Genomic DNA, 16,212 nt, shown 5'->3' on the forward strand with positions numbered 1-16,212 from the left:
ACATTTAAAGTTTATTTTTTCAGGAATGTTATAAAGCATCGTGGATACCGAAAAAGAAAGCGTAAAATTGATCGGAAAGTATATCATTATGCGATATCAATACGTCAAATGAAAGACGACATGAATAGATTATCTATGGTAAGAGACGCTTGCTATATCTAATAAAAATTTTATAGAAAAGCATTATTTTTTTAGATTAAATAAACGGTAAATTTTATTTGTGTTCTCAAGAGATTTTATATTTCTAGCGCCTTGATAATTTTGTAAAAGTACACCGATTACGCTATCATTATTTTCATTATTATTGTATTATCGAATATTTTAAACGATTTAATATTTATTATTCAATATTTACAATGTAAATTTGGAATATAGAAATATAAATAATACATACACTACTCGACTGTTTTTCGCGATTTACAATTAGATTGACGGGGCACGGACTACTTTCACTTTGACAACACTTTCCCGCAGTCTGCACCTCGATCGCCTTGGCTTTAGCCCTTCCCTTATGTCTCTCAACGAGTTTCAACCTTTCCATTCACCGAGATGCTACGAGATTCATTTCAATGAGACATACCATCGGTGCTATTCAATGCAAACGTTTAGGGGGGGGGGGAATCTAGATGTCAAGATGGACTCAGTCAACTGTGCTATCAATCGATCCAAGGACCGAGAGCTTAATTCGTGTGTGAAAGTAAGTCGTTTTATATTTAATGATATATCGCTGCGCTCGCAACATCTCATTGTTTGTGTAATCAATCGGTCGAATCAATCTTTCAAATTGGATTAACGATCTGAGAAGTGATTTTTAACGTTTTTACACAATTAAACTTTCGCCTCTATTTATTATATGTACAAAAGAAAAAGATAAGATGTAAAAAAGACGGCGAGATATAAGCGCCTAATAACGAATTTATACTAATAGATTATCGGCTTGGCAAGCTGGACCCTTACTCGGCCAATTGCACGCGCTCGCTCTCGAGTCGAACGTTAAATGGATCGGACAATTGAAGATGTGAAGCGTGAATTTCTTCTTCCACTGATCCCAATGGCAGGCGTAGAATTTATTGCAGAGACTAGGATGTCTGAAGAGACCCGGTCTGGCGCAATCGGTGGCGCCATTGATTATTTGGTCAGGATCATCCTCTGGATCGCTAGCGATCGTATTCGGCGATGAACCGACGTCATCCTTCAATTTCCTGCCGGCACGAAAATCTATCGCTGGACCGAAATTTCTCGTCCTTACCGTCGTTGAAGACACAGGTAAGTAAGAGGATGATGGTGGTTGGCCGCTCGTCGTTTCATGGGGGCTAATTTTATAGGGTTGCGCCGGATAACCGTCGTAATTGGTGGTGTCCTCTTCGGAGGAGCCGTTGTTCTCGAGATCAACGTAGATCTCGGATTCGTCGTAGTTGCCAAGATCCACCTTGCCCTTGGAAGAGGCGATCAGTTTCCTCACCGGGCCGCGAAGAGTGGCGAAGGGATCGGCTTTGCACGTACACTCCGCTCCGAGTTTGCCTAGAAGAAGCGGATGTAGATCGCTCCATTTCACGATGACCTTGCCCTTGCTTTCGGGGGCTTTTGTGGTAACTTTGTATGAGGATGTTGTCGAGCCGGACGGCGCTGTGATGGCGACGGTACTGCCGGTCGCATAGAATGATGACTTCTCGGAGGAGAGTTTCTTGGAGGTTGAACCGAATCCTGAACTCGCGGTGGTATCGTATACGCTTGGCATATATTTTATGGTGCCTCTATCGTAGTTTGTAATTAATTTATCGATCTTGTCTCTCGAAATATCTAGGTTTGTCGGAGAGCCGCCGCCAGAAATTGTTCCTGCGGAAGATGCCGTCGAGAATCCTTGACCCGTGTAATACACGTTGGAAGGTCTGAAGGTAGTAGGCGACGTGATCGAGGAAAGACCTCCGTATGCGAATGATGAAGGTTTCTTGTATGTTACCCCGACAAGATCTGGACGCACAGTACTCGCAGGTATATCATACTTCGTGGTAGACGCGATTACACCGGGTTTACTGGGCGACTTTGTCGGAAGATACACGGAAACTAAAGAAGAATCATGATCCTTTTTGCCGCTAAAATCAGTTTGTTGGAAAGATGCTCCTAAACCGATGCTAGATGTTGATACCGATGCAGTCTGCGAATTGCCAGTCTGTTGGCTAAACCGGTCATCGGTTAAGATCGGGATATTTGGAGGGACGGTCTTGTATCCGGTGACAGGTCTGACAGTTGACACAGCCACTGGAATTCTAGCCGCTTCAAAGAGAGTTGTTTTATAAATCTTTGGACGCTCGGTAGTGTAAAATACAGGCGAGACTGTCGATGTTGATAAGCGACGATCGATCGGCGCCGTTGGTATCTTAGATCCGAATGCTACACTGCTGCCCAATGATCCGTCATATCCGTCATATACATTAATCGAAAACGGCTTGGGCGACGTAATCGGTAAATTATTCTCAATCGGCGGAATTGACGATGAGAGGAACGTTACGCCGTTTGTTCCAAGCTGAATGCTTGGCTTAGGATACGAGTAGCTGGAAGTAACCGACTGTACAGTGCCGCGACTTGGCGAAGCTGTCGAAGAATAGCCAGGAGTCAAGGTAACAGACAAATCTGCGGCGTTGCTACTAGACGATGTCTTTGTATATCCGGCCACGTTCCCCTCGAATGCTTTGTCACTGATATTTTCAGGATTCCAGGCAGGTCGGCGTTCGCTTGTGCTTACTGAGTAGCTACCACCACCTCCGAGAATGGCAGTGGTTATACCTGTTCTAGTTAAACCAGATTTCGTGAATCCACTCGGTGTGAAGACGGCCGCTGTAGGCAACGGATATCCTGGCGTGGCTGTAGTCGAACTTTGTGAAGTAGAACCAAAAATAACACCGCCGATACCTTCTATTCTACCTCCTGATACAATAGAATCGGGAAGAGTGGCGCTCGTCGGTCTATAATCTGGCACATCATTTTCTGAATATTTGCCGGTATCGTAAACGATGTTGATCCGATGTTGATTGCCGGTGCCGCATCCGACATCAGTTTTGAAGTCCTGCGGACGCGTCGGCCGTCCAAGACCCGTCGAAGAGCTACTCGAACATCCTCTTGTTGCGGCACTGTTGACACCATGATAAGTTGTTTCTGCTTGCGGCACGTACGATGTACCGGTTGAACTCTCGATGCTTCCTGATTGAACGGAACTTCCGACAGATACTCCAGGAGCGGTATATCCAGAAATAACGATACCTGGGGTAATTTCACCTTTCAAAACGACATTGGACGTTGAAGGGCCGGACACCGAAATTGCAGGAGTAGGCGGATCGTATATTAAAGTTCCCGGACTAGCTGATCCGACATCTACTGTTTTCAATCCGTCTCTAATCACGTATCCCGGTTCTGCTTTTTCGGAAGCGATATATCCAGGCTGTACTTCTCCTGTTAAAACAGTGCCTTGATTAATGGCAGGAGATAATATCGCACCGGGAACATTTCCATGACTGAAGAAAGTCCCCGAAATAGAATCACTGGTATGAATACTTCCTTGTACGCCGCTTCCAGGCACGATTGCACCGGTAGCGCCTTTTCGCACATCGTAGCCGGAAACTTCATTGCTAATATTTAAATGAGGTCTCGCTAAATCGGATTTTCCGTAATCTCTTATTACGCCTGATAATCCAGAATGAGCTTTTGTTCCAGCTTTTGTCGTTCCAGTCAAGGGATAGATCGGTTCTCCATGTAATAAAAATACAGGAACTGTATATCCTTCCTGCTCGTTGTATTCTACTCCTGTCGAGGAAGCGCCTGCTCTAGAAGACGGTACACTACCAACACTACCACTTACAAAATGTCCACTGTCAGTAATCTTAACATCAGTATGCCCGGAGACGGATTTCGAAGCGTCGCTACCGAAACCAGTCGAGACTCGATCTGAACTCGTCGAACCTTGCAAAGTCCCGCTCGTAGCTTTGGAATATCCTGCACCGATCGATCCTTGATATATATTTGATCCGTCGGTAGCTCCAGAATAAGACGATCCAATTCCAAATGACGAGCCGGTTTTATCGAAAGACGGCTGACGTTCAGTAGCTCCCGAATAAATACCGGTAGGAACCGAGTAACCATCCGCATTAAACGCACTGGAGCCTGTATATAGATTCGTCGAGCCAACGAATTTAGAACCGGCGGAATCCGCACGTCCAATATTGACAGATGATCCGGGCGTTTCTGTGGCTGCGAAATAGCCCGGTGTTTTTGGATAAGTCACTGTACCTACTATTGGATTAATATTCGCATCAACGCCTCCTGCATACCCGCCCGCTAGCCCGGAATAACTTGATCCAGGTTTGCCCGAATAAGTTACATCTCCCCCTGTCAAGCGACTTCCACTGACAGTTCCGGAATATCCCCCCGCGGTAGATCCGGAGAAACCTGTGGTAATTCCTCCCGACGGTCCAGTATATCCACCGGAATATCCGCTACCAGGCCTGTATCCGGTGGATACAGTATATCCGATATTGCTAGTTTTGTCACTCGACGCAGAATATCCTGCGCTACTTTCCTCCGCAGGAGATACCGAATGTATACCGACATGTATACCGGACGGTCCAGTATACGTCGGAATAGAGGATACTGAGCCTCCATATCCGCTCGGTTTAGAATAATCAATAGCTATTGGACCCGCAGACGATCCCGCGTATCCAGCACCGGAAGTATGTTTATCGAAGTATTCCGCGGTGGATCCTGTAAAATAATTTGCTCCATGGACACCAGTGCCGGTCGCTTTAGAATAGCCCACGTTAGAGTGACCCGTGCCGGAGGCTGTGACGGAATATTCCGGTAAACCACCGGTAATGTAACCACCTCCCATAACGCCTCCTGTAGAACTTCCCGCTACGGTATATCCTCCGTAATGGTATTCCGTCCTGGTATAAGCCGATCCAGATTCCGAGCAAGCCGGAACCAGCCAAGGCCACTCGCATACTAATCTCTTCTCGTCAAACACCAAGCCGTACGGGCATCGAAACTCGAACGCCATTAACTCCGATTCGCCTGTCGATATAAAAGAAGTAGTATGTAATAATATCGATTTAAATAAAAATTTTCGCTAATTATATTAACGATATCATCAACAAAATTATAATGATTATATAAAATAGTTAGAGGTATATTTTCTTCAATTTTAAAAAACATACACGCTAAAGGATAACAATATATAGTAATAGTAATATAATAATAATAGTAATAATAATATATAATAATAATAAGAATTTTAACGTACCTAAATCCATGCAAGCGAAGAACCATCGACAGTTTTGCGGATCTGCAAAGTAACCCGGTTGAGAGCACTCGAATCTCTTCGGGGCAACGGGAGCGATTTCGCTGCTGCCGGGACACGGCGAGCCCTGAGGCAGGGAACCCGGCCAGACGCAGACCTCGGTGCGTTCGTCGAACGACAAGCCGGCCGGACAATCGAATTCAAAGACGGAATAGTCATCTATCTGTTGATTGAATTTCACGCAGCGATAGAATCTGCGAAACGATGAAGGGACAAGATTATTTATATCCTTGCGTTTAAATTTGAATTCAGGCAGAGATCGCGTTATTTTATCACCTATTACAACTCTTAGGATGAACAAAGTAGCCTTGTCGTCGACAGACAAACTCGGTCTGCGTATTCTCTCGCACGGCTTTAATATGTCCCTCGGTGTCCACCACGCGAACCACGCGGTAGCTGGACGTTTTCGCTCGATTGGGATACGAGAATTGAGTTTGCTGAAATTCAATTGCAATGATTTATAAATCTTGGAAAAATAAAATAAACGGAAAGTGAAATATAGAAATAATTTTTTTCATGTACATGAAGCTCGTCTTCCAGCGCGTTCAGTACGGCTTGCCTCGTTTTTCTTCTAAATTCCGCGAAGGAACGATATATTTCTTCCGCGAGTGGCTCTTCGCACTCGGTTTTGATGTCGTTTTCTATATTTCGCACCGCCAATCCCGCCAAATCCCGTAGCAACGCGTACTTTCCCTGAAATCAGGCATTCTGTGATACAAACTGATGTTGTTATTACAAAGCAAGCGTTCTAAATCAATCTATAATAATATCGATATTATGACTAATTTTTATTGAAATAATTTTATTTTTTTTTTTTTTTATATTAGATTGTAATATTTTTTGAGCAAGAAAGATTTTTTTCGGCAGATCTTTTTCTGCGCACGAACCTTTATTCCAACCGAGATCTTATCCTCGAAAGCAATCCACGTTTTGTTTTGAAATGCATACGGTGCCGTGAGATCTTCATCTCGTTCCACAATCCATTCCCCGTCATTCATGGCTTCGCAAAGCTAAAATAAGGATCGAGTTAGTCCGAGAGTCAATGCAATCGCAGAACAGATTCGTTCTTTTTTTAACTCTAAAAAAAAAAAATACAAGCAAAACGGACGGATGTCGTATGCACCTGTTTACGATCGATCGGCGTGGGCTCTTTTTCCGTAGTTTGCGACCTAGGAGCGTTCTCAGCCTCGTGCTTTAAAGCGAATCTGTACGCCCTGGCCGGCAAAGTGATCATAATTTTTTGCTTGGGTGCACCTAATCCGCTTATCAAATCCACCAAGTTGTCCGTGTTTAACATATCGAAGAGTCCCATGAGACGCGAGGGATGAAAGGTGACGAAGGTTCCGTCCTCGTCGGTCATATAATCCGTCGGAAGCGTAAATAGATCGATATATCTAAGAAAAGAAAAACGGAAAATATAAAAATCGGCGATTAAGAAATATTTTATTAAAAACACTTCGTTGAACGATACATCGACGAGAGAGTGCTTACTTTGCGAGTTCTTTCACGTCAAACTGCTTGGCCAGATCCTCCGGTTTACTAGGCAAAGCCAGGAAGATCCTCCTGTCGTAAGATTTTCGTATCATTTCGTCTCTCAGACTTTTGACGAAATTATAAAGACGCTCTTTGGAACCCGCTGTCACATTCATTTCCACGCCATCCACCTTGAGAAATGGAAGATTCTTTTATTAATTTGTGTATCAATATCGTGATTTAATATTTACGTTTTTACATTTCAATTTATTCCACATATTTAAGTGTTCGATTATTAAAACATTCAACATTTATTTAATAAAGTAAGAAACGATGTTTAAAAAAAAAGGCAAGTGTACTATACCTCTTTCATAACGGCGACAATTCGAGCGACAGCTTCCTGCCGAACCATGGCGGAATTTCTGAGCATCATCGCGGGATCGTATACAGAAATGACAAATTGAAGAGGCGGATGCATCTCTTTCAAAGATTTTTGCAGATCAACAATGCCTAAAATACCATCATGTCATTTATTTTAGAATGAAAATTCAACTTATAAAAAATTTTGCTAAAATCTACACGCAGTAATCAATTATATCCATCTAATTTAAATTTCTTTTGAATTCAATTTTTAAAAAATTTTTTTTATTTTTCAATTTCTATTTTTATTTTTTAATTTAATTTTTCTTTTATTTTTTAATTTCTTCAAAAATTGAACCCATCATTTTCACCATAATCGATGTTAATATGCTTATCTATCCTTACAACTGCGACTCGCAATAAAATATTAGAACTGATATACACCATGTGCATATTATCTTTCTTCATATTATCTTATAGGATAGACTGATCTTACTGGAAACAGAGAGATTCCGCACGTCGTGATGTTGATGCACCAGAGTCGTGCAACTGCATACGGAATCAGTCAGCAGTTCGGCATCCAAGGCGGATGTGTAGCAGAGAATTTCTCTGATCGGCGACATTCTTTTCTTTGGGCATTCTATGAACAGACCAATACGCATATTTGACGAGAAATATTATGATCTAACAAGGATATGCGAGAGTTTCAACTGTTGACATCATCGACCACCGGTCACTGGTGCGTTAAGCTACGATTGCTATACGAGTCGTTTGCATAGTCACGTGAGTCCGATCTCCACAAAAGAAAGAAGCCGGAGGATGATCCGCGAGAGATTAAGCATCCGCGGATTATGCGAGATTGATTAATAATCAACGGGTCCCGGATACATTGAGGTAATAACCGTGTGCAATTATCGCGCGATTGATTGAGCGTTAAACGTCGCATTGCGTGACGTGCGCGTATATTTCTCATTACATGTATAAATACGCCTCCTTTACATAAGTACTACAAATGTCACTTACGCGCCACGTGCGTACTCGTGGAGCTTATTGGTCTCATACGAGCAAAAATGAAATAAAATTCTGAATATGTAAAGAAACAAAAGGATTCGTTTTAACGATATATTATATAACATTTCGTATGAAATAATGCTTTACTGATAAGCTTTACTTGATAAGCAAGAGCGAAAGGCACTCGGTTCATTTTATTCAATTATAAAGCCAGTATTAATAGTAGAAAGAACAAAATATGTTTTGATCATCGCGTCATGTGGTTCTTAGAAAAACGTTAAAAAAAAAAGTGTACGCGAGATGTACATGATCGATGATATAAATGGTATCATCCTTGCTCCAGTCTTACGTGTCGTAATTCAAGCTTAAAGGACGGCGGTGTATCCGATACGCGTGGTAACGCAATCGGCAGAAGATCGCTTTTCGCATCGGACGCGCGCCGATGCGTCCTATTTAGCTCTGTGTGTTGTGTCATGTGCCATTCAGTTTTTACTTTATCTGAGAATTATACGCAATATAATGCATAATCTATATTAATGCACATATATTTTCCTAAGTCCATTTAATGACGTTACATGAAAAAGGGACGTTCTGTCTTTTGAAGCTTTTTATTTGCAAAAAGTCTTTTATTTCCAGCTAAAATTTATGTAACTTCATGTAAATTTATATAAAATATCATATAAAAATTATTTATGTCCGGACATTTATGTCTAGTTTCTTACTTAATATCGTAACATAATGTTTTAACCTTAATAAATGTCTGAACGTAAATAATTTTTATATGCCAATAAAAATAAAAGACCATTTTGTAAAAAAATGCCAGAAATGAACAACGATAAATCTCCTTTTTGCATAATTTATGTAATTACAAAAACGGAATTTAATTATTTTCTAATCTATATTAAAATCGTTAATTTACATATATATATATATATATATATATATATATATATATATATATATATATATAAACAAATTATGCAAAAATTAATAATTTATGTAATTTCAAAAATGAATTTTAATTTTCTAATCTATAAAAAAATTGTTATACATATAAACAAATTATGCAAAAATTAATAATTTATTTCAAAAACGGATTTTAACAATTTTTTAATTTATAATAAAATTGTTATTACACATTGTTGTATACAGACATATATATATATATGAACAAATTATGCAAAAAATGGATTGTCAAGTTTACAAATCTTTTTTTATATAAGCCATAAGCAAACATATAAAATATACTGTTTGATTTTATCTTGAAAATATATCAAGATTTTTATTTTGAAAAATTATACTTACTCGTGGTAGTTCCGAGCGCTATGAGCGCGAACGATATTAAGAGAACCTCGCGACCCCACATTTTTTTCAAGATCTCCAGATCAAAAAGCACCGAAATCGACGAATCACAGGCGGACAGACGCACAGGGGATCACCCTTGAATCATTGAACGTCGCATCGAGATATCCCAATTCGACAAGGCTCTTCTCTTTCTCCCTTTCTCGCTCCTTCCTTCTCACCCCCTTCCTCTCTTTCTCTTCTTTATCGAACGGAGGATCCTTCGAGTTGAAGCGCGCGTTTTGCACTGAAGTTTCGGAGGACGAGTGCTCTCTTACAAGTAAACCTCGCCGGTCTCGGCCGGATGATAGCGAGGACCAAAGATCGAAAGGGAAGGCACCGAGAGAACGAGCCGAGGAGAGGCGAAAAAAGGGGGAGTGAGACCGGAGGCCATCGGGATATCGATGCGGGATCGCGGGTGGGGTTCTGTCCCAGTTCGGGGGACACTTTCCGCGTTACGCAGTTTGATGCACGAGACAAGGTAACGCACGGTTTCTCCTTCTTCGCCGAGCCCTTCTACGGGTCGGATAAAAAAAATTGGACGGCCACGAGAATCAGAGCCGCTCTCGCCGATATTCGCCGGTAAAAGTAAAGTTTCTATCGAAGCGTGCCTCAACTGGGATATTTCGGGATCGTAATTTATCGAAAACGATATATAAATCTCGATAAGTCTCGAGAGATCGTTCCTGAGAGATTATTAGAAACGCGCCTCGCGATTGTTTGAATCAAACTACCATCGCGAATCTCGCTCCATCCTCGCGATGGAACGCAAGAGAGTCATCTCTGTGCAACGCTCAGTATCCATTTGCTATATGTGCTAATCAATGATGAATCTCTCTTAAATCTGGACGATTACGTCATTGAATCTCTCGTATATCTCTCGTATGGAGCAGTCGATGTTCGATAAACTTTTATCGTCATACCTTTCTCTAATCTTTTTTAAGGAAAGACAGCTTGTCAATGAAATCTGCAATCTTTGCTGTGATTCTCGTTGAGTCTCTCTTGTATTAAAAAAATCTCATCTAATAAAATCGTTCTTTCAGAACTCTCTTTATAAATCGAATCTACTATATCACTGTTGATCTCTAGCGAAATCGGTATCCGTCTTTGTCATTGTCATCTGATCGTGAGAAACTTACAAAGGCGATCGAGTGCCAGGTGATTCTGAAATTGTACGACCAGAAGCCTACAAAGTTAACGATTGAGTTTTAAATCGAAAGGACCACCATCAGATGAATCAACAATAAGTTTTACTCAACGATATGACTTACAGCCATTTCTGCGCGTTGCGTCATTTTTGAGAAATTATTTTCTTTATTTTACGATAAGTTACTTTAAAATTCAAAGACAACGACACGCACTGTCTAATACGATGCGAATATTCTACTTTAATGCTATTATTGTTATATAAATTATTGATCATATTTTTCTTGCTATTATTTCCGCATTAAGTCATTTAGCATAATTTACGTTTTATCATTAAAAGAGGTTTACATAATCGGAAAAGCATATCTATCTATCTATGCGACTGTTTTATCCATACTTTATTTATTCGTCACGAGTCATCAAGCAAAATAATTATTCTCGCTAAAGTTCTATTTTTGACCATAGCATCGCGTCAACGAAAAATATTTTTAATTATGAATTTGATAATATATCACAATTACTCTTGTTCTTTCGTAAGAGAAAGAGAGAGATTGCAATTTCTTATTTAAAATAAAATATTTATTTAAATTTTTACCAAAAATTAAGTGCCTTTGCAATTATTTTTTCGCAACCGTAGATCTGTTTGACAGTTAATCCATTACGAATTAATTTGTAATATCAGCCATTTAAAAAATGCAAGGAATTGAATTAGATTAGGTCCGCCCCTCCACGACACACGAGAAACGATAAAAGAATCATAAATGAATATATAAATATATTTGTTGAGTTCTAACAGGTTGTGATCTAATGCGAGAGGCATTGGTCCACGCATTCTGCGCTGCGTGGATCGAGATGAGGGAAAGGAATCTCTTGGAAAATTACGACGTTTGTAAAAACAGCAATGGCCACTTGAAAAGGAGACACTTGTTCTAGTAGTCAGGTTTTTTTTACAAAGCGCGAATTGCTCACTGACAGCTGCCGAACGGTTCAGACGTATCCTCCTTTGTCCACGCTAGATCTGCGGTGTGCTTGCAATACTACTTGAAAGTCAGCACGAGGATTTACTTATAATAAAGAATTTAAAGTTTTGTGCAAAATGAATAGCTTTCTTGATTCTCCTATGAAATCTCTCTCAATGAAAAATGTAGTCGCAAAAAAAAAGAAAAACTTGTTGCATCTCAGTACTTAAATAATCTGTCACTCTTCGGAGATATTTTAATTTTTTTTTTTTTTTAAATCAATCAAATAGCTATCTAGTCGGAAGGATCGATTCAGAACAATTGAATCGCATATAGCATCGTGAGAAAAACTCGCAACCTCGTAAATGATGTGCCCGAACCTTTGTGTTCAACGATAAAGGCCAAAAATTCTCTGGGAAAAAATGGAATATAGGATATGGGCAAGGCCAAGATTCAAATAAAATCGTAATTAAAAGAGCATCAAGCAGAAACAAATGTTTACTGTCAAATTGCGTTCTTAGAGAACACAAACATATCTAATTGATAGAGAAAAAATGGATGCGTGTAAAAGCTAGACAAAAATTTATATACTTTATTCTTCAATTACATTTAAATATTTTTGCATATTTCTTTAATCGATAAAAAGGAAATAAAATCTACATATACAGCAGCTTCTGAGAAAAATCATAAAATTAGACTGGAAAGCGGCCTCGCGCGCACACGACATTTAAGTTATAAATAAATAATAATTATCTTTAAGAGAGGACGGAAACGACCGCGGAGGCGTAATTTATGGTAGCAATACATCTTTGCTTTTTACGTAAACGTTTATACGGTGCTTCGACGAGGCCCGCGGGTGTAAGGCCGCGGGTGTGATTTTTTTGCCGCGATAAATGACCGAACGATCGAGAGATTGATCGATTTGCAAGCATCGACGGCACTACGCGACTCCTTCGACGGAAACAACTTGTTGTGAAAATACGATTTGTAACAACAGCTATCGTATATATTTCTTCTTTACTTTCAGTGTATTGTACATCTATTGGATTTATATATATATATATATGTATGTATACGGCATGACAGCTTAAATTATTTTTACACAACACAAAAGGAGAGAACGTACAAAATTTCAAGTTTTCCTAAACACGGAGCGCGTTATATCTATTCGCTGAAGGAGCGACACGACAAAGGATAGTCGAGAAAAATTCCTATCTTCTCGCAAATAAAATCTCCCAGTGTTCTCCGAAAGGATAAATAAGGTCATACCGGAGATATATCCCACGCAACACGTTACACCGCTTTAATAAACTCGCAGCACAGTTATTACGAGGCTTCGCTAATTAGCGGCGTCACGTGTTTTCTAATGAGAAATAAAATAGCGCTTATGTTTTATAGGAAGCCCATAGATTCCTCGGCAACAATAAATTTCTTCGACCTCGACTTTTACCGTATGAGGAAACTTATTAAGGGGATTTTTATCCGGAAGCGAGATAGAAATACTTATCGTTGTTACGACTGATTTTCTTATTTTTTTAAATAATTGCCGATGACAATTTTATGAATTTAATCGACCTTGGAACCAATATACCGTTACGCTTACTCGAATGATTTTTCACCTTCTTAGAAATTATCATACCTCCGGAAAAAGTGCGCGTTATCCTTCACGGGTATATCACTCGTCTTCTGATCCTTTGTCAAAAATATTCCAACTGTTAAAAAATTTAAGAGACGAAAAAGAATGAGAAAGTTTGATAAAAGAGAGAAATAAAAAGAAAGTTCTTCATATATATATATATATATATATATATATATATATATATGTATAGCTTTTTAATTTAGGTCACTCCCTCAGTAAAGTAATCTTCGAAAAGCGCATGAAAGATTTGATCAATTGCATCGGTTCAAGATTAAATGACATTCACGGCTTATCGGTGTGATAATTAAATCCCGTATAGGCAATTATCTTCGCGCCGCGAAGATTTCTGCCTGCATTACGAATCGACGAGGCACGCGATGGATTATCTTCGCGTTGAGAGAAGATTCCTGCCACGCGACGTCACTGAAGGCATCAGGATCTTCGGCGCTATTTGACAAGTGCAGGAAATAATAATAACTTTCGCGCAATTGATGGAGCGACGCGTCGAGGCTCTCCGTATATATATATATTTTTTTTTTGCGAACCGTGCACGTCCATATGCGAGCGTCCGCTTTCTCCAGAATTACGTCATGTCAGAGCGCACCCCGGTTTCTTTCGTCCGGTTATGGGATCGCGGACCGGACTTGGCCAGACACGCCCGGTCTCTCGGCGCAATTCGCCGCGGCAAATTCGCCGAAATTCCTTTCGTCCGGATCTCTTTTTTCATCACATTGTACTGTAAGAAGCAGACTTTTTTTCGAAAGTCTCTCTTCCGTTGTCTTTATTAAAACTCACGTGTCAACCCCTCGACGATTCTATCGGGACGTATTCCAAATTGACAGATTGCTAATATGCCAACGAGCAAAAATGTTTCATGAGAAATGTGTAATATTTGCTAAAAATTTAAAGAATATATATTTTTTTTTTGATAAATATTTCTTGTTGATTGAATCTCGTGCAAGGAGCGTATCTGTCATAACAGATTTCGCGAACGAGGCTATACGTTCGACGCTCACGTGGCCTTTTCCTTTCGCGTGTTAATTCGTTCTATAAGTTCGATTTTTCGGCCGACATCCAAAAAGAAGCCCCAGGCGACTCGTTTTTTATGTCGGCATCGTTACGTCGGGAAACGCCCGAGGGAAACCGCAATGCGTAATGTTTGTTCGTGCGTATAACGTATTACAAAAGCAAAATTGCAAATGGAAAGAATGCCACGAGAGTTTCAGTGCTTAAAATTCCACACTTTCTTCGGTTCCTGGGGAATATCTTTGGAAGATATTGCCCGCGTTTTTTCCTCAAAACAAAAAAATGTGAAAAAAAATATCACGTAAATTTTTTTTAGGAAATGCATCAAACAACGATCCAGCATTCGTTCGTTCGTATTGAGAAACGCGTACAGGAAAGCTTCGGATTAATCCGGAAATTTGAGACAATCAACGGGTCTTAAGGATCTACGGTGAATGATTTGGCGCGTTGCTAAAAAGCGGGGGTGCAACAACTCATACAATTATAGCCTCGAGGAAACTAGAGCAAACCATTACTTTCGCCATTATCGCCCGCGGCTCGTCGATTGGTCGATTAGGTCACGCATCGAAACATAACGTACTGCATTGTCGGGAAATGTAAAATAACATAAAATTATGTTGGTGCAATATAATAATAATAATAATAATAATAATAAATAAGATAGAATTATACGTTAAAATAAAGAAGCTATTTTGCAAAAGATGCGGCGCGTTGTTGTGTCTTTCAATATTTCTACAGCTTGATAAAATCACGCATGTCTCTTCTATAACGCTAATTTAAATTCCGGTACCGTTGCAGAATTGCATTATGATGACTGATCTAAACAATGACTATGTGTAAACGTGACACGATGTAAAGTCGTGACGCAATGCGTCCTGGTTTATCATATATTTTGTTATACGCCCTCGTTTCACTAACCCGGTCAATCACTCTTTAGACCAAATTTGTCAAATCGACAAGGTCATCTTTCTTGCCTTTGCAGACGACCTTCGAAAGATAAGTCATTGTTATAGATATGGAATGATAATCTTACGCGCATAGTAAATTTCATATTGCGTTGCAAAATCAGATAGATGTAAAAGAAAGATCATACTTTTTAAATTTAAAACAATCACTTGATCAAAAGTTACTCTAATAAATAGATTAGGAAGACTTCAGTTTCTTAAAAATAAAGAATTTAATTTAAAAGACAATATTTTTTATTAAAATTTTAAAAGAGAGCTGTATAAAAATAGTGATTTAGAAATTGCTGATGAAAAAAATGTCTGAATCAAGGGAAGTACGTTTTAATTGTTCCTACATAAGGCACATTTCTTAGTAGGATCTCTTTCTCTTGGGAAAGTATCGGAAAGAGATTTCCTGCTGCTTTTTTCGGTTCTTAAACGCCTCATTTTAGATTAGAGTTAATGTCCGCCCAATCCCCGGATGTTCCTCGAACTTTTTTCATCCTGAGACATACAATGACAAATAATATATACATATATTTGATTCTATGTTCTCGATCTAAATTTGACAACGCGCCATCGTTTCGCAATTTCCATTAGAATCCCGCTCTCCCGAGTTTCTCTTTCGCGATCGTTATCAGTTTGTCATTGCGTCTGTCACAAACGACATTATGCATAATCCGAGGAATAATCGCCGAGCGATTTTTACCTCGCGAGAGCATAAGACTCGACGACACCTTTAACGGAGGATGAAAGTAAATCCGTTCGCGTTCTGATAAATCGCCGATCGACAAACGGATCGTTAAGTAAACGCGCGCGAATGCGGCAAGAGAAGCACGTGGTGTCGAAACTTGCCCTGGTCCACCTACAACGGATTAATCGTGTCAAGGCCTTATCGCGGCCATAATGCTCTTTCAGCCTCGCCGTAATCCTCCCCGAGAATTTCTGCACGATATCTCGGGAGAA

The 16,212-nt window shown here is 39.8% G+C and overlaps 1 protein-coding gene across 1 annotated transcript; it reads right to left on the minus strand.

The window, feature by feature from the left end:
* Positions 1-691: 691 nt before the first annotated feature.
* LOC126856576 (mucin-19-like) lies at positions 692-10,239 on the minus strand. Its single transcript, XM_050605204.1, has 10 exons — positions 9,497-10,239; positions 7,677-7,820; positions 7,185-7,330; positions 6,839-7,011; positions 6,471-6,741; positions 6,235-6,357; positions 5,870-6,040; positions 5,624-5,784; positions 5,291-5,541; positions 692-5,061 (listed from the first exon to the last, which is right to left on the minus strand). The coding sequence occupies exons 1-10, from the start codon at positions 9,555-9,557 to the stop codon at positions 917-919; spliced, it is 5,646 nt and encodes a 1,881-aa protein (XP_050461161.1). The 5' UTR covers positions 9,558-10,239; the 3' UTR covers positions 692-916.
* Between the last annotated feature and the right edge of the window lie 5,973 nt (positions 10,240-16,212).

Source organism: Cataglyphis hispanica, chromosome 19 (genome assembly GCF_021464435.1).
Source record: "Cataglyphis hispanica isolate Lineage 1 chromosome 19, ULB_Chis1_1.0, whole genome shotgun sequence".
NCBI lineage: Eukaryota > Metazoa > Arthropoda > Insecta > Hymenoptera > Formicidae > Cataglyphis > Cataglyphis hispanica.

Coding starts and splice junctions, on each gene's coding strand:
- LOC126856576 (XM_050605204.1), bottom strand. CDS start 9,557: ATGTGGGGTCGCGAGGTTCTCTTAATATCGTTCGCGCTCATAGCGCTC. Junction 5,542..5,623: donor CATCCTAAGAGTTGTAATAG/GTGATAAAATAA, acceptor ATCGTTTCGCAG/ATTCTATCGCTGCGTGAAAT. Junction 5,062..5,290: donor CTTCGCTTGCATGGATTTAG/GTACGTTAAAAT, acceptor TTATATCGACAG/GCGAATCGGAGTTAATGGCG.